Raw genomic sequence first — 18,890 nt, forward strand, 5'->3', positions numbered from 1 at the left:
AAAACGTTGTTCAGAAATGGGATGAATTAAGTCTGTGGAATGCTGTGCAGCCAAGCCTGCTGTCAGTAAAGAGGTGGGAAGTAGAGGCCGGAAGAACAGTGGGGACCCAGACATGTGTCACAGAGAAGGAAGGCAAGGTCTTGGCAGCCGCCCGGGTGGGGTGGGGTGGGGGAGCACTCTCCTGCTGCTTGTCCATTCTGGTGTCCTTGCTTCTCTTGTATGGACTGTGCTGTTGTCTCACAATACATGTTTGGGAAATTAATGCTTCTCCTTCACTTACATTATTTGCTACTTTAAACGAACATCTTACTGTGTACACAGGCTGGCCCAGAGTATGCAGTGTAGCACGGGCTGGCCTTAAACTGTAGTTCCCCAGCTGTGCCTCCTGATTGCTGGGCGAGGGGAATGCCACTATACTTGGCATCGAGTTTTGTTTACACTTCTAAATTTGGGTATATAGAAAATGTAAGAAACTTAATATGATTGATAATAAATCTAGTAAAAATGTTTCTTTTGACAGTTTAGATTTTATAGTGGAAAGAAAAGAGGTTGAAATGTCTCTTTTTCTTCATTCTAGAGACATATTATTACATTTCGCCATTAGTTTGTGCCTTTTTCTTGGCCCTGACACCTATCTGGATTATAATAGCTGCCAAACACCCAGCTACCAGGACAGTGCTCCACTCAGGCTGGGAGCCCGTCATAACAGCCATGGTCATAAGCAGGTGAGTGTCAGGGGACGGGGAGGGAGAGGAGTGGTCATGTTCTGTGTGGGTATGTGCGTATTAAACTAATCTTTGGGTTAACAATGAAGCATCAGTTAACTGAATCCTAATAGTGTTGCAAAATGGAATATTAGCAACCCAGAAAAACATTGTTACATTTCTGTTGCTATGGAAAGGTGTTCAGCCCACAGCTGATGAAAAAGAGTGATCTGGGAAAGAGTAGGGATGTTCTGTGAAATGTGGTGGACTCAGAGTCTTGTGCGATATTTGGACTTGAATAGTACAAAGATCAAAATCCATCATGGGAGACCCTTAAGAGGAGGTAGAGGATGACAGCCATGCCTCTGTTCTTAAGGCCAGCTTTCCAGAGTGTAGGAGGACAGCGAGCATGAGGAGAGCTGTCTCTAAGAATTAGAAAAACAAAAAAAGAGGGAAAAAAAAAAAAGAAAAACAACTTTGTGGAATTGATTGAAGGTGACTTCATGGGTTTGATGTATCGAGAAGGGCTCACCGTAGATTGGTGGATATAGAGAGAAGGCATTTGTGAAAGCCATGAGATGCATCCTCATCCACCGTAGAAGTCACTAAATATAGTTCTAAAACTAAAAATGAGAAATAGTGTTTATGCATGCTACTTAGAAACACAGAAGCTACAGTGGAAACTAACTCCTAGTGCACAGAGGGTCTGGGAATGGGGCTGAGCACTATGGTCAGATGATGCCAGAGCTTTTGGTCAGCTGTTTGGACTGCCAATCCTATGACAGCATGTGGATCATTTTGCTGTAGGTAGATTGCATTTCCTGGAAGATTTAGGCAACAGGTTTCTAAACTGTTGGGACTGGCAGTGTCTTACAGTGAATAAACCACAGACCAGACTGAAGATAAACAGTTAATAAAGTTCCATTGAGATACTGAAAGTGTATGGCTTGCCATGATGTTATAGTAAAACACTGTCTCATTTCCCAGAATTCTCAAGCTCAGCTCTTTCTGTTGCTACAGCGCTGTGGTAATACGATTGCAATCCATCTAGTTTTAGCACAGCAGAAACCATGCATTTAATGCTGCTTACTTTAAAGATGAAAAGACACTGCTTTACAACTAGTTTGTAAATTGGAAGGGTAATGGATGACATGATGAAAAAAAGGTCTGATCCCAGCACTCAGGGGGCCGAGGCAGCTGGATTTTTAGGGGGCTAAGGCTAGCCTGCTCTACTAGCAAGCTCCAGGCCATCTAAGGTTATAGTATAGTGAGACACTGTCTCAAGCAAAACAAAACAAAAAATACTATGTACAGAAGAATATGAAGAGACCATTAGTCCCATTGTTTTAAGCCCTTAAAATAGTTAACAATGCCCTATAGGTCCTTCTTGATAGTTTAGTGCAGTTAATATATGTATAATCTGGGAATTATGACACATACCTATAATCCCAGCACTTGGTAGGCTGAGGCAGGAGGATTGCTATAAGTACAGGGATGTCTTGGGCTATATATCAAGACCCTGTTCCCCAAAGGGGGGGCAAAGATAAACAAACAAACAAACAAAAACTAATGCACACACACATTTTATCTGATAGTTATGGTATTTACTGTTTATTTAGTGTGTATAGTCTGTGTGTGTGCTGGTATGTGCCCAGGTATGCAACTGTGGAGGTTCAGAGTGTCTTCTTCTGTTGTACCCTGTTTTTGTTTTCTATATTAGTTTTTGATGTGGGTACTCACTGAACCTGGAGATCACTGATTTGCTGCTCGGCATGGCTAGTCAGTCCTGGAGATCCTTCTGTGTCTGTCTCCCACTGCAGAGATGACAGGGTCCCCTGCCCACACCTGTTGTTTTATGTGGGTGTTGGGCTCTAAACTCAAGGCTTTGTGCTTAAATAGCTAGTTCCTCACCCACTGAACACCTCTCCTGCCCCCAGGGCCATGTGTTGTTTCCAGCTTTTTACTGTTGGCATTGGTTTCTACTTTGAATATTCTTTTTGCCTCATTTTTATATTTCATAAACATTGTACTATACAAAGTGGGGGTGTTTGAGTGTCAGAACTACTTGAGATTCTTCTTCTCTAATATGTGGTTTTCTTTCTCTCAGCATTGGGGGCCTTATTCTGGACACAACTGTATCTGACCCAAACTTGGTTGGGATTGTTGTTTACACGCCAGTTATTAACGGTAAGACTTGAAGGTACCGCCTCATGATAATGTCACTGTTAGGGGCCCACATGTCTTCCTGCTTCATCTATTTCTTCCTTCAAACTCAAGATGTAGCTCAGAGTGGACATTCTCTTCCCCGGTCTCAGTACATAAAACACTTCTGGAAAAGAGCTATTGCTCAGTCATTTTTGTTACATGTTGATTTGATAGGCACACCTAACTTTTAAGGTTAATGTGACAAAATACAGTATTTAGGTTCTGAGTTGTCCGTTCCCTTTTTGGCTTATCTACTGTTCTTAAATTTGCTTTTGCTGGTTATCTTAGAAGAAGCAGAATTATCCATATATGACTATTCCCTAAATTCACTCCATTCACCAAGAGCTGCAACTCTGCTAACATCTACAAGCCCTGCTCCACTATCTTCTTGTCTCTAAAATGGAAATTATCATCCTTGTGTTAAATATGTTTAGTATATACATTAAAGAATCATGTTAAAATACTATGATTTTGTATGAATTATACCTAACAAGACAATTTCATCCATTTCTACTGGTGATCATTAAGTTGGACTTTAGTATAGCATAGATCTACATAATTTAAAAAGTAATCCTACCTTGGCATACTATATATTTAGAATATATTAATTTTTTTTAAAAATTCACTTTCTGTAGCCGGTCATGGTGGCGCACACCTTTAATCCCAGCACTCGGGAGGCAGAGGCAGATAGATCTCTGTGAGTTCAAGGCCAGCCTGGGCTACAAATCAAGTTCCAGGACAGCCAAGACTGTTACAGAGAACCCCTGTCTCAAAAAAACCATGCACACAAAAAAAGAATTAACTGTCTATAATTACATAAAAATTTACACAATGGTATGTTTTGTAGAAGTCTAATTTTAGATCTAAAATTTCTGCTGAACATTGTAATTTTTGTCTGCATTTAGAATGTCAACAACATTTCCCTATGAATCTCTTCCAGCTGTCTGGTGCCACTGTTCACCTTCTCTCATCCATCCTTGAAACCCTGGTACCATCTGATTCTGCCTGGTTTTTCTCTTTGACTTGAACATTAGCAAATCTTGTCCATTCCCCCCCCACACACACACACACATGACTTGCTTATTCATTTGTGTATACAATGGCATGTCTCTTCCATTGCATTCTGAGGTTGCCACACTGAGGCTGTCCATCTGAATAATGAAGTAACCTTTCTGAGTTATTACCTGCTCAGTGTAAATGTCACCAGTGTGAGACTTGATATTTGCAAGGAGAAAAGACCAAATCCATGATTGTCCAACTCACGCAAACTGTAGGTTGGGGTGCACCCAAACCAGGCCAGCCAGCTGCCTCCCTAGTTGGGATTTGAGAGAGCAGCCCCTGCTGGCCTCTAGAAGTTCCTCTTATGGAAGAGATAAGGCGTTTGTTTACAGGGTGAGAGGGTTGGCAACCGGGTTATACGTTGTTAGAAGGATACAGTGAGACAGGAAGGAACAGAGGCAAGGGTGTACATCAAGTGAACGGGGTTGCAAGCAGTTTTCACCAGAAACAGGAGCTCACTCTTAATTACGAGTAGAACCCCAGGACACACAGGGACTCATCCCTTAGCTAAGACTTAACCCAGGACAAACAAGAACTTCTTTTTAACTGTCTTAGCTGCAAGTATATTTTCTGTTTGGTCTCCATTGACCTGCAAGGCATTTGTTCCTGTTTTGATGTCACATTGCTCTTCCATAAGCATTGTTTGTGTCCTGTCAATCAGAAGATGACTTTCTCAGTGGGTCACATCAAATCTGAGTTCCAGTGTCTTTCAAAACCCTTGGTACACTGTTGGACTCAGTGATCCCATCGAAGGTGCCAAATGATTGCCATGCTGCCTAGATTCTTGTACTGTCCTAACAGAGACTCCAGTCCTCACTGCAGAATAGCTTCCCTTCCACCTCTTCCTACTCTCTCTGTCTTTGGCTTAAAGTGTTATGAATTGACCTGTATTGCATAACTATGGGGAACTGAAGTGGAAAGTACCCGTTATTGGCAAGACTTCTGAGACTCTTTCGGTTGCTTCACTTTTACAAGGACCCAATTTAGAGCATCATGACAGGCTCTCCTTGGAGGTCTGTGCTGTTAAGTCCTTTTCTGTATGTCCACAGATGGATGCCACAATGAGCTCATCTTAGATTAAATTCCACCTTTTAGAAGCAATGATAGAGAAGATACTCTCAAATGGGTATATTCTTAGAACTGAATTGCATTTAAAACAATTTTATTAGATTTTTTTCATTTTATTATACGTGTGAGTGTTTTTGCTGGCATGTAAGTTCATGCACCCGTGTGTGCTTGGTGCCCACAGAGGTCAGAAGAGGGCTTTGGATCTCCCAGAACTGGAGTGACAGATGGTTGTGAGCCACCACGTGGGTGCTGGAAATTGAAACTGGCTCTCCTCAACAAGTGCTCTTAACCACTGAATAATTTATAAATATGCAATGCATGTGCTGCTTCTCCTCCCTTCTCCTCACAATCTAATATTTATTATGTATCTACATAAATGTCAAGTAACTGTAAGTCTTTCATGCATGTTATACATAATCTAATCCTCATGTAAGTAATTAGTCCACAATTAAATATCTAGTGAATGATGGTAAATCAAAACTTCAAAGCCAGATCTGCCTAATTCCCAAACCTGCAGTTTCCTTTCTCTTAAAACATACAACTACTAATTCATCTGATACACATATGCATGTGTTTAAAGCAAAGCTTATCTGTGTTGATGTGACTGAGATATCATTAAATGTTTACATGCCTCAGAACAAGTAGCGTTTTCTAAAATCATTGGTCACACTTGCTCTGTAAGTTATTAGTAAGTACAATTTGAGAAGTGAATTCTGCAGTCAATTAAGTTTGGTAAAATGAAGTTAACAGAATTCTTGACTACAGGATATTGTAAGCTGTTATTGGGCTAACATCTTCTGTGGTACTCTTCTGCTGGAAGTATTGGAGTGTCTGGATCTAGCCTTCTTTCTACCCAAGACCATGTGTGACAAACCACTGAACTAGGGAGTATATAATATTTATTTACTTATTTACTTACTTATTAGGGAACTGGAGGCTGAGCATGTGCCCTGGGTAGTCACTCTGTCTCTGAGATTTAGCCTTAACCCATAGTCTATTTTCTTTTAAATATTTTATTAATTCTTTGAGAATGTCACACAATTTTGATCATACCCAATCACCACTCCCTAACTACTCCCAGATCCCCCCCACATTCCTACCCTCCAACTTTCATATCCTTTTTTTCTTCCTTTTTAACAATCTATCAGGCTGGAGAGATGGCTCAGAGGTTAAGAGCACCGACTGCTCACCCAGAGGTCCTGAGTTAAATTCCCAGCAACCACAAGGTGGCTCACAACCATCTGTAATGAGATCTGGTGCCCTCTTCTGTATACATAATAAATAAATAAATAAATAAATAAATAAATAAATAAATAGGAAAAAAGAAACAATCTATCACCTCTAATTTGTGTTAGGGTGTAGGGCATCCATTGGAACATTGTCAGTTTACCAGGAACCACACTGTCTTAGGGTTTCTATTGCTGTGAAGAGACACCACGACCACAGCAACTCTTATTAAGGAAAATATATACTTGGGGTGGCATACATTTTCAGAGGTTCAGTCCATTATCATCATGGTGCAATATGGTGGTGTGCAGGCAGACATGGTGCTGGAGATGGAGCTGAGATTCCTACATCTTGACTTACAGGCAACTGGAAGTGGTCTGTCTTATTGGGCATGGCTTGAAGATATATGACAACTCAAAGCCTGCTTCCACAGTGACACACTTCCTCCAACAAGGCCATACCTACTCCAACAAAGACATACTTCCTAATAGTGCCACTCCCTTTGGGGGCTATTTTCTTTCAAACCACCATACACACCCTTAAAGAAAACTGACTTCACCTACTCCAGAAGTTGTCACTGGCCATAACTCCTCAGTTAGGGGTAGAGGCTCATGAACCCCTTCCCACTCTGTGCAAGAATGTTGACTGGAGCTAGGTGGTGGTGGTGGTGGTGCACACCTTTAATTCCAGCACTCGGGAAGCAGAGGCAAATGGATCTCTATGAGTTCAAGACCAGCCTGGTCTTCAGATTGAGTTCCAGGAAAGCCAGAGGTGTTACACAGAGAAACCAAAACCAACCAAACAAAAAATGTTGACTGGGGTGTGTAGCTTGTTCAGGCAACCACAGCTACTATGAATTCATGAGAGCCACTGTTCAGAAGACAGTCTTCCTGCTCACTCTTCCAAAGTGGTTCCTAAGCCTTCGGGAAAGGATGTGCTACGGATGTCCCACTTGTGGCGAGTATTCCACTGACATTTGTCCTCTGTACTTTGACTAGTTGTCAGTTTGTCTGGAGGCCCTGCTAATCTGTGGGTAGAGAGATGCAAATGTAACGAGAGGGCAGTCTCATCTTTTGTCCTTTTAGCATAATAAAGTGAAGGGTTCACTCCTGGGGCCTATACACTCCCAGACATGGATTCTTGCAAGATTGATAGTACCAGGCATGTGTTTCTTCCTGTGGACAGGTCCTTAAATCCAGGCAGAAGGTGGTTGGTCCCTCATAGCATCTGTGTCACATGGGCACATCTTGTTTATGGCAGTCTTTATTGCAGTTCACACAAGGATAAGATGGTTGATGACTCCCCCTGTCAAGCAGCCCACATCACACTTTCCAGGACTCTGAAACTAGCCAAAGAGAGAGAGAGCTCCCTGGGTCAGCCTCAACTTGATTCCTCCAGTTCTGTCACCAGTGCATATGGTGTCTTCAGCAAGAAGGTCTTAACATCGAGTCCTAGTAGGTAATCAAGAACACTAGCTTATAGCCTGTATTGTTTGGGGCACTTCACAATCTGTTTTCAAATAATAACATACCACTTTGTGTATAGGATCAGAGACTTGTATCAATATACCCTTCTGTCTTCTGTCATACTTTTCTTTGTTGTAAGCCCTATAATATATTATCATTACTTATGCTTTAAATGTTTTAAAAATATTAAGCATAATAAAAATGGAATTTGCTATGTTCTTACCCAGACTGGCATTTCCCATTCTTTCCTTTGTATACATGCCTGCTTCCATGTGAATGGCATGTATTCTCCATCTGCTTGAAGAAGTTCCTGTCAGTGTTTTTTTTTCTTTTAAGATTTATTTATTTATTATGTATACAGTGTTCTGTCTACATGCATGCCTACTGGCCGGAAGAGGGCACCAGATCTCATTACGGATGGTTGTGAGCCACCATGAGGTTGCTGGGAATTGAACTCAGGATCTCTCGGAGAGCAGCCACTGCTCTTAACTGCTGAGCCACCTCTCCAGCCCCCTGTCAGTGTTTCTTATAGGGCAAGCTGGAGGAGAAAACACAGGTTTTAGGCACCGTCTCGCCCATATATTCCTCTTTCCAGTCTCCTTCTTCTGTTTTTGTCTGTTTTTGTCTGTGCCTGTTTGAACATCTTTCACCTGTGTCAGAGCATACCCTGACTTTCATGATCTCCCTGCAGCCTGGGTACCATTCCATCAACTCCATCTCCATCCATTTGTTCAGTGTTTCTTCTGTTCCCTAGGCCTTCCTCCCATTGGTTTGCTTCCAACACCTCTCTCTGCTGGAGTCCTATTCTCTGCCAACCATCCCAGCAGCTCTCTGAATGCAGTCCTGTCTTTCCTCAATTCGCTGCCTTGTTTTTATCCCTTTCCCTGGATGTCACGGCTTCTCATAGGCTCCCCACTGACCTGATTTCTCTGTCCATGGCGTGTTTTCAGTCTCCATCCTCAGCTGTTTGATGCTTCCTACTCTTCCAATCCTCATGTCAGCCTCCAAAACTTATTCCTTGTGTCTCTTGCTTTCTACCTTCTGTTGAAGTGTGTATGTCCTTCAGAACTGTGTTCATGATCATCCTCAATGATCTATCTTCATCTTTTTTATTAAGGACATTGTCCAGTCCCCAGGCTGGCAGTACTGACAGGGAGTGTGTAAGAAGCACAGATCCTTGAGACTGGCTTGGAAGCTTTGTGATGGAACCCCTTATTGACTCTGAGAACTTACAAGTCTGAGGGGCCCTCTCTTTTCACATGGTTTTAGCACTTCAGTCGTGAGTTACATGTTCATTTCCAGATTTGTACTTTTTTCCCCCCAGACATAGTCTTAATTTGTAGCTCAGGCTGGCTTTAAACTTGTATCCTTCTGTCTTAGACTTCCAAGAGCTGGGATTGCAGACTTAAGACCCCATGCCTAGCTCAGATCCCTACTGTGAATTGGTATTTTTACATGAAAGACCCAAAGCTCCTAAGGAGCTCCTAAGCTCTCCTTCTATGCTTCCTGCATCTATGAAGTGGTGTGATTATCTACCAGTATTCCAACCAGGGCAGCTTCAGTCCAATCAGATACGGTTTCTTCCTCCCACAAACTTTGTGCTATTGTGGCTCTAACTCACCTTGCAGGCAGGTCACCATTGTAGATTGAGGGGTTTGAGATGGGCTGGTGTTCACCTTTCCCTTCTGACCTTGAACAGTGTCAGGAGGGGTGACGGCTCTAGGTAGGTGTCAACATTGACTTTTTCAGTAAGCTGTATGGGGTTGTCTTCAGCAATAGGGCCTTACTGTCAGTTTGTAGAGGGCAACCAGTAGCTTTGGCAGCAGCCTGGGTTGTTTGGGGGTTCCCATGGGGCCCCTTTGGCCAACGACTCCATTCAGTGTAACCCATTCCCTACACTGGAAGCTTCATGTGGTGATGAGAGATGCCCAGTGGGGGTTCTGTCTCCCTGTTATTTGATTATTCCATTTAGACCACCTTCATATATGTATATTTTAAGAGGCCTCCACTGTATTAGGTTTCCATATGACCCCTCAAGTGGCCCTTAGTTTTAGCTGTCCCTCCCTGTACTCCCCCCTCCTCCCCTTTCCTCTCCCTTCCCATTTGATGCTCCCATTCCAGTTTGCCCATCCCTAATTTATATATTGTATGTCCCCTTTCTAGGGTGATCCAAACCTCCCCACTAGTTCCTTACTCTAAACCTAATTTCTGTTTATATAGATTATAGCCTGCTTATTGAAACTTAACAGCTAACATCCACATATAAGTGAATATATACCATATTTGTCTTCTTGGATCTGGGTTACCTCACTCGAGATATTTTTTTCTAGCTCCATCCACTTACCTATGAATTTCTTTTAAAAGCTAAGTAATATTTCATTGCATAAATGTACCACATTTTCTTTATCCATTTACCTTTTGACAGACGTCTGGTTTGTTTCTAGCTTCTGGCTATTATGCATGGAGCAGCAGTGAACATGAACCAGTGTCTCTGTAGTAGAATGTAGAGTCCTTTGAACCTATGCCCGAGTGGTACAGCTGGATCTTGAGGTAGATCAATTCCCAGCTTCCTAAGAACTGCCAAACTAATTTCCACAGAGGCTGTACCGTTTTCAGTCCCACCATCGTGGAGGAGTGTTCCCCTTACTCCACATCCTTGCCAGCATGAGCAGTCACTTGTTTTGTTCATCTTGGCCATTTTTGCTGGAGTAAGATGAAGTCTCAAAGTAGTTTTGATTTGTATTTCCCTGATGATTAAGGATGTTGGCTATTTCCTTAAGTGCCGCTCAGCCACTTGAGGATACCCTGTTTAGAACTGTACCCCATTGTTTAAATGTGGTGTTTCCTTGAAGTCCAGTTTTTTAGTTCTTTATATATTGTAGATATTAGCCCTCTATTAAATGCGTAGCCAGCAGAAACCTTTTGCCATTCTTCAAGCAGCCACTTTGTCCAAATGCTGGTGGCTTTGCCATACAGAAGCTTTTCAGTGTCATGAGGTTCCATTGTGTAGTTGTTGTTCTTGGTGTCTGTGTTATCAGTGTCCTGTTCAGAAAGTGTTTTCCTGTGGCAGTGAGTTCAAGACTAATTCCCATTTTCTCTTTGATCATATTCAGTGTATCTGGCCTTATGTTGAGGTCTTTGAGCCATCTAAAGTTGAGTTTTGTGCAGGGTGATAAGTATGGATTTATTTGTATTCTTCTACATGGAGCCATCCAGTTTGATCAGTACCATTTGTTGAAGATACTTTCTTTTTTCTAGTGTTTATTTCTGGCTTCTTTATTTAAAAAAATGAGGTGTCCATAGATGTGCAAATTTATGTCTGGGTCTTCAGTTTGGATCCATTGATCAACATGCCTGTCTTCATGCCAATACCACACTGTTTTTATGACTGTAGCTCTCTAGTAGAATTTGAGGTATCTCCAGCAATTCTTTTATTATTCAGGATTTAAATTTAGCTGTCCTGTTTTTGTTTTGTTTTTGGTGTGTGTGTGTGCGTGCGCGCGTGCGCGCGCGCGCGCATGCTCGCGCACGCGTTTCCATATGAAGCTGAAAATTGTCCTTTCAAGGTCTGTAAAGAATTGTGTTGGAATGTTTATGGTGATTGCATTTGAATCTGTAGATTGCTTTTGATAGGGTGACCATTTTTATTGTGTTAATTCTACCGATCCATTAGCATGGGAGATCTTTCCATTTTCTGATATCTTCTTCAATTTCTTTTTTTTAATGTCTTAAAGTTTTTATCATACAGGTCTTTCACTTGCTTGGTTAGAGTTACTCCAAGAGATTACATATTCTTTGAGACTATTGTGAAGGGTGTTGTTTCCCTAATTTCTTTCTCAGTCTGTCACTTGTATATAGGAGGGTGAGCTAATTTTATATCCAGCTACTTTGCTGACAATGATTATCATCTGTAGGGTTTCCCCGGTGGAATTTTTAAGGTCACTTATATATACTATCATATCATCTGCAAATAAGGATACTTTGACTTTTCCCCTTGCTATATGTTTCCCCTTGATCTCCTTCAGTTGTCTTTCAGGTACTACCATGACTTGTCCCTGATTTTAGTGGAATTGCTTTGAATTTCTCTCCATATAGGTTGATGTTGGCTATGGGCTTGCTGTATATTGCTTTTATTTTGTTGAGGTATGTCCCTTGTATCCTTAGTCTTTTCAGAACATTTATCATGAAGGGGCATTGAATTTTGTCAAGGACCCTTTCTGAATTTATTGAGATGATCATGTGGTTTTTATCTTTCAGTCTATTTATATGGTAATTGCGTTTATCAGTTTTACATATGTTGAACCATCTCTGCATCTCTGGGATAAAGCCTACTTAATCATGGTTGATGGTCTTTCAGATGTGTTCTTTCTTGTATACAAGGGTAACTGGTCTGTAATTCTCTTTCTTTGTTGGGTCTTTATGTGGTTTAGGTATCAGGATAACTGTGGCCTCATAAGAAGAATTGTATAATATTCATTCTGTTTATTTCTGGAATAATTTAATGAGCATCAATTCTTTGAAAGTCTGGTAGAATTCTTTGCTAAAACTATCTTGCCCTGGGCTTTTTTGGTTGAAAGACTCAATTGCTGCTTCCATTTCACTAGGGGTTATAGGTCTGTTTAAATTGCTTATTTGATCTTGATTTAACATTGGTAGGTGGTATATATCAAGAAAATTATCCATTTCTTTTAGATTTTCCAATTTGGTGGAGTATAGGTTTTTAAAGTATATCCTTGTGATTCTCTGGATTTCCTTGGTATCTGTTGTTATGTCCCCCTTTCCATCTCTAATTTTGTTAATTTGGATTCCCTACTATCTCTCTGCCTTTTAGTTAATTTGGGTAAGGGTTTGTCAATCTTACTGTTTTTTTTCCCAAAGAACCAACTCTTTGTTTCATTGATTCTTTGTATTGTTTTTTGTTGTTGTTTCTCTTGTATTGATTTCAGCCCTGGGTTTATTTCTTGCCAGCTACTCCTTTTGGGTGTTATTTCTTCTTTTTGATCTAGAGCTTTCAGGGGTGTTGTTAAGTTGCTAATATGAGAGCTCTCCAATTTTTTTATATAGGCACTTAGTGCTATGAACTTGCCTCTTATAATAACTGCCTTTACTGTGTCCCATAAGTGTGGGTATGTTGTATTTTCATTTATTCTAAAAAGTTTTATATTTCTTCATAATTTCTCTCGACCTGTTTTTTTCATTTAGTGGCGAAGTTATTACAGTTTCAATGAGTTTGTAAGCCTTCTGTTGTTTCTGTTATTGTTGATAGCCAGCTAAAATCCATGATGGTCAGATAAGATGGATGGTATCATTTCAGTTTTCTTGTGTTTGTTGAGACTTGCTTTATGCTCAAAATGTGTGGTCAGTTTTGGAGAAAGTTCCAAGGTGTACAGAGAAGAAGGTGGGCATATTCCTTTGTGCTTGGGTAAAATGTTCTGTAAATATGTTAGATCTATTTGGTGTGTGACATCATTTAGCTTCAGCATTTCTATCCAGCTGTTGTCTGGATGGCCTGTCTGCTGTTGACAGTAGGGCACTGAAGTCACCCCATCACTGTGGGGTCAGTATGCAATGTACGTTGTAGTTCTTTTATGAACTTGGGTGCTTTGTGTTTGGTACATAGATGTTTAGAATTACAATATCTTCTTGGTGGATTTTTTTCCTTTGACAAACTCGTTGGATTAGTTTTGGTTTAAAGTCTATTTTGTCACATACTAAAATGGATAAAATTGGTTGTTTCTTGGGTCCATTTGCTTGAAATATCTTTTTTCATCCTTTTACACTGGGATGATGTCTGTCCTTAATGTTTAGGTGTGTTTCTTGGAGGCAGCAGAAGATGGATCCTGTTTTTTTATCCAGTCTGTTAGTTTATGTCTTTTTAACTAGGTAATCAAGACCTTTAATGTTGAGAATTATCAATGAAGAGTGTTGTTTATTGATATGAACAGTATCATATTATTATCTTGTTGTGTGGGCCTCACTCTCTTGATTTGCTGGTCTAAGATTATTTATTCCTTGTCTTTTCTTGGGTGTGGTTAATCTCTTTTATGTTGAAGTTTTCCCTCTAGTGCCTTCTGTAGAGCTTGATTTATAGATAGATATTACTTAAATTTGGTAGTATTATGGGATGTTTTTCTTTTTCCATCTATAGTAATTGAAAGTTTTGCTGGGTATAGTAGTCTGGACTGTTGTCTGTGGTCTCTTAGAGTTTGCAGAACATCTGTCCAGGCCCTTCTGGCTTTAGAGTCTCCATTGAAAAGTCAGGCCTTATTCTAATAGGTCTGCCTTTATATGTTACTTGGTCTTGTTCCCTTGCAGCTTCAAATATTCCTTCTTTGTCCTTTATGTTTAGTGTTTTGATGATTACGTGCTGAGAGGACTTTCTTTTCTGATCCATTCTATTTTGGTGTTCTGTAAGCTTCTTGTACTTTGATAGGGAAATTTCCTTCTATGATTGTTGTTGAAAATATTTTCTGTGCCTGGGTTTTGTCTTCTTCTGTTCCTTCATATTATTCTTAAACTTTGTCTTTTCATAGTATCCCAGATTTCCTGCATCTTTTATGTCTGGATTTTTAAAAAATTTAACATTTCCTTAACTGAGATATCTATCTTCTATCTTGTCTCAATCCTGAGATTCTCTCTTCTGTCTCTTGTGTTTTATTGCTGAGGCTTTCCCTCCAAGCTTCCTATTGGACTTCCTAAATTTTTCTATTCCAATTTTACCTCAGTTTTGGCTTTCCTTGGAGATTCTATTTCTGCTTCTGTATCTTAATCTATTTTCATTTTACTTTTTGTTTGCATTTTCATAGACTTCACTAATGTTTTTATTCTGATCCTCTTTAAGGTCCTTGAGCATATCCATAATGGCTATGTTAAGTCCTTGTCTTGGGCTTAAACTATATGATTGTAATTCTTGGTGTTGATATCTGGTCTTGTCTTTTTGACGTGGGGTTTCAGTTGCCCTTTTTGGATCTTAGGATCATGTGGTAGTATGGATGAGTCCCTGCCAGGTGTGGTTACTGGGGGACCCAGCTAGAACTTGTTTCTAGGTATTGGGGAGCTAACAGGAAGATATGGTGATAGGCTAGAAGGGCTTAGGGCTAAGAGGGTCCACAGGAAGGAAGAAAGCTGGGTCTGCCATGAGGCTCTGTGGAGTCCACAGGGAATGGAGGAAGGAAGGAAGACGGGCCCTTGGGGCATGAGACTGAGGACTTGGAATTGGAGGATGGGAAGGAGTGTGGGATCACCTGCCTGATTCCCTGGCCAGCTGGTTTCCAGGGAGAGAGTGCTTCAGCTCTTAGTGTCTGAGACAATGGAATGAGGTAAGGAAGGCAGGCTGTAGAAGATCTTAGCACCTAGGGATAAGGGCAGAGAAGAAAAAGAGGCCACAGCAGGTAGTCTGCTGCAGAGCTGGGGATAGGACTGTGGAATTGGAATTAGAGGATGGGAAGGGGCATGGGATACCTCCTTGATTCCCTGGCCGTCATGACCAGTGGGTTTCCAGGGTGAAACTGCCTCAGGTGTTGGCAGGTGAGACAAGGGGATAGGGTGAGGAAGGAAGGCTGTAGGAGAAGCATACTTTGCCTTTTTCACCCCTGCATTTGGTCATTATTTTTCCTGAATAGATCTCCATAAATTATTTCTCTGGTCTTTCACTCATTCAGTTTATCTTGCCATTTATTTGCTATCAAAAATAATCTTCTTGGCTGGTGAGATGGCTCAGTGGAGTTAAGGCTCTTGCCACCAAGACTGAGTAATCCCCCAGGATCCGCATGGTGGAAAGAGAGAACTGAGGCCAACAGTTGTCTTCTGACTGTTACAGGCATGCCAATGCATGCAGCTGCCACACACACACACACACACACACACACACACACACACACACATATATAATAATAATAATAATAATAATAATAATAATAATAATAATAATAATAATAAATAGTTATCTTCCTAACAAACCAGATTGTGCCCATTACTCAAAGATCAAGTTCTCTTTCTGTTTCCTGGAGAATAAAGTATCAGTTATTTAGCCCAACACGCTGGGCCCAGTCTGCCCTAAACTCTGCCTCCCAGGCTCACCCCATCTCCCTGCCACTCTGAAGTCGCCCATGCTGAATCACTTGCTCTTTCTCAGCCTGGCACACCACTTTGTACGCTGTGCATTTGCACCTGCTCACCTTCTCCTTGGTGTGTCTACAGCCACTGCAGAGCATCCAGACCCAACCGCAGCGGCGCACCTGCAAGGCGCATGCTCAGAGTTGTTTCTCCCTTTCTGTGCTTCCCTGCCACACTTTGAGCAGTTGCATCACAGCACTGTTTATTCTGAATGATGACTTCTGTTTTCTGTGACTGAATGATGCCCACAGTGCTAAGGTTTGGCAATTGTTGAATGAATAAATGTGTGCGTTAAGGAGTAAATTTCATTTTTCTGCAAACTACATGTCACTGAATCAGAGGAAATTATCATGTTAAATAACAACTTAGAACATAAAACAAAGTTGTAGGCATTATAGGGAACTGTTAAGGTGCATTTAAGGAGGCAAAAGTAGGAAAATGATTTCTTCCATTTATATTGAGGTTTTAGCAATGATAGCAACATTTATTTCTTTTCTTAATAAGTTCTCCTGTTTGTAAGTAGAAACATTGGCTTAATATTAATTTCTCAGCTCTTCTGTGTGTTCTGCTCCCAAAACTCTTTATGTAGGAATATTTAGGCAAAGCATCTTTAGATATTAAATGAGAAAGTTAAAGATTCAAGAGTGAATTATTTGCAGGCAGAAGAAAGAGTTGAGGGCCTGTGGCATGGCTCATTGGGGAAAGGTGGTTGCCGCCAAGGCCAACAACCTGAGTTCAGTGCCTAGAACCCACAGTGGAAGAAGAGAGCCAACTACCGCAGCTGTCCCCTGACCGCCACCAACACACAAATAAGTAAACAGAAGTTAAGAAAGAAGAAAGAGTTGAACTATGTGTCCATCCTGAGAAGAAGGGGAGCAGCCATTTACTTGGTGATGAAGAAGTCATTTAGGAGTACAGTTAGAGCAGGCCAAGTCAATGAAGGTAGAGTCTTCTAGTGGAGTGTTACGAACAAAGTGAACGAGAGCATGGCTGAATCCTGGGAATGCAATATTTCCTTCAATAAAATCCACAAGCATGAAAAACTAAGCGATGTACTTTTGGGAATACACAGCTTGAGAAAAATGGGAAATGCAGAAGCATGGAAAACAGTGAGGCAGCAGTGACAGGGGAGGGGGAGGGGGCAGAGACGATGCAGGTGGAGACTAGGACACAGGCATGCTTAGTGTGGGATTCTTTATAGTCCACATTTCCTGATAAGTGGATTTCTTGGTTTCTTGGTGGGGGGTGGTTGAGACAATATTTCTCTGTGGCTGTTCTGGAACTTGCTTTGTAGACCAGGCTTAACTCGAACTCACAGAGATCCACCTGCCTCTGCTTTCCTATAGATGTGTATTAGAGTATTTAAAACTTTGGAAGCAGCACCTGTAGGTTTTTTTGGTTTGGTTTGGTTTGGTTTTCGAGACAGGGTTTCTCCGTGTAGTTTTGGTGCCTATCCTGGATCTCGCTCTGTAGACCACGCTGCCCTCAAACTCACAGAGATCCGCCTGACTCTGCCTCCTGAGTGCTGGCATTAAAGGTGTGTGTCACAGCTGCCTGGCGGGCTTTTTTTTTTTTTTTTTTTTTTGAGATTTGTTTATTTATTATGTGTGCAGTGTTCTGCCTGCATATATGCCTGCAGGCCTCAAGAGGGCACCAGATCTCATTACAAATTGTGAGCCACCATGTGGTTGCTGGGAACTGAACTCAGGATCTTTGGAAGAGCAGCCAGTGCTCTTAACCACTGAGCCATCTCTCCAGCCCCTCTAGATTTTTTTAATTATTAAATTGTTGACAGTGGAAAGAGGATAGAAGTCTGAAAGAGGACCTTTATCTGAGATGACAGTTTTAGACAGGGCTGTTAGCAAGTAGGCAGAGGAATGTCAGAGGACAGATTGCGTGAGGGGCGGGAATAAGGAGTGAAGGACAGAATGGGACTGCGTGAGGGGTGGGAATAAGGAGTGAAGGACAGAATGGGACTGCGTGAGGGGTGGGAATAAGGAGTAGAGGCCGTGAGAGTAAATCCGTTCCAAAACCTTGGAAAGACAGGCCAGCCATACCTTACTAGAGCAAGTGAGAAAGGATCCCCAAAGCGAGTCTGGGGAAACAGGGATAGGAGACAGGGAGTGGCATTAAGAAGGGGCTCACAGCTGACAGCCTCACTTGTCCCAAGTCAAGTAGGCAGATTTCCCCAGGACAGTGTTGTCAGCCACTCTGAGGACTTAAGGGGTTGTCTCAGCTGCCTGTTTTCATGCACACTGAGTAGGAAGGTCTAACCAGGGCAGTGTTTTTAAGCTGATTTGTTCTTTTCATTTATCACTTTCTGAAGGAGCATTTGAAATAATTTCCCCTAAAATGACTTTATAAACATTACATGTATCGTTTTATAGCCATTATACATAGTATAGAGTTATGCATATGCATATTTATCACATGGTCATATTAGACATATGTTAGAGAATAGATATACTATACATTAAAGGAATACAGTATTTCTCTCCTACTCTTGAACCTGTTTCTGCCCTCATTAGAAAACGCATGAGCTAGGGTGGAAAATGCAGAGACTTCGTCAGCTATTAGCCAGCTATGCACAGTGTTCTGTAAGAAAATAGTAAATAAAGTGGGTGGGGAGGGGGAGTACCTGCCCTTCTTCAGGTGAGAGGAGCTTTGCCTGCACTTGAAATACAGGAAAATGGGGGACATGCCTCTTCATCACTGTGCCTGTCTTGAAACCGACGACTACCACTTGGAGGGTGATCTCGCCGGGGTGTGGAGGGGCTGAGATACATGGTACACATGGAAGGTGCTGGATCACTTGCCAGGCACACTAGGGGCATAATTTGATTTTTAAGAAAATGAGCTTTTTTTTAAAGATTTATTTATTTAGTATACAGAAGAGGGCACCAGATCTCATTACAGATGGTTGTGAGCCATCATGCGGTTGCTGGGAATTGAACTCAGGACCTCTGGAAGAACAGTCAGTGCTCTTAACCTCTGAGCCATCTCTCCAGCCCAAAAATCAACTTTTATATTGGGTTCCATTGAAAAT

At 41.4% G+C, this 18,890-nt stretch overlaps 1 protein-coding gene across 2 annotated transcripts in view; it reads left to right on the top strand.

The window, feature by feature from the left end:
- Slc41a2 (solute carrier family 41 member 2) overlaps positions 1-18,890 on the top strand; it is a 124,318-nt gene that overhangs the window by 63,610 nt on the left and 41,818 nt on the right. For both annotated transcript variants that reach the window (XM_036169912.1, XM_036169910.1), the window contains exons 7-8: positions 578-725; positions 2,812-2,891. In XM_036169912.1, coding sequence (XP_036025805.1) covers positions 578-725; positions 2,812-2,891 — 228 coding nt within the window. The remainder of the gene's footprint in view (positions 1-577; positions 726-2,811; positions 2,892-18,890) is intronic.

This window comes from Onychomys torridus, chromosome 20, assembly GCF_903995425.1.
Source record: "Onychomys torridus chromosome 20, mOncTor1.1, whole genome shotgun sequence".
Lineage (NCBI taxonomy): Eukaryota > Metazoa > Chordata > Mammalia > Rodentia > Cricetidae > Onychomys > Onychomys torridus.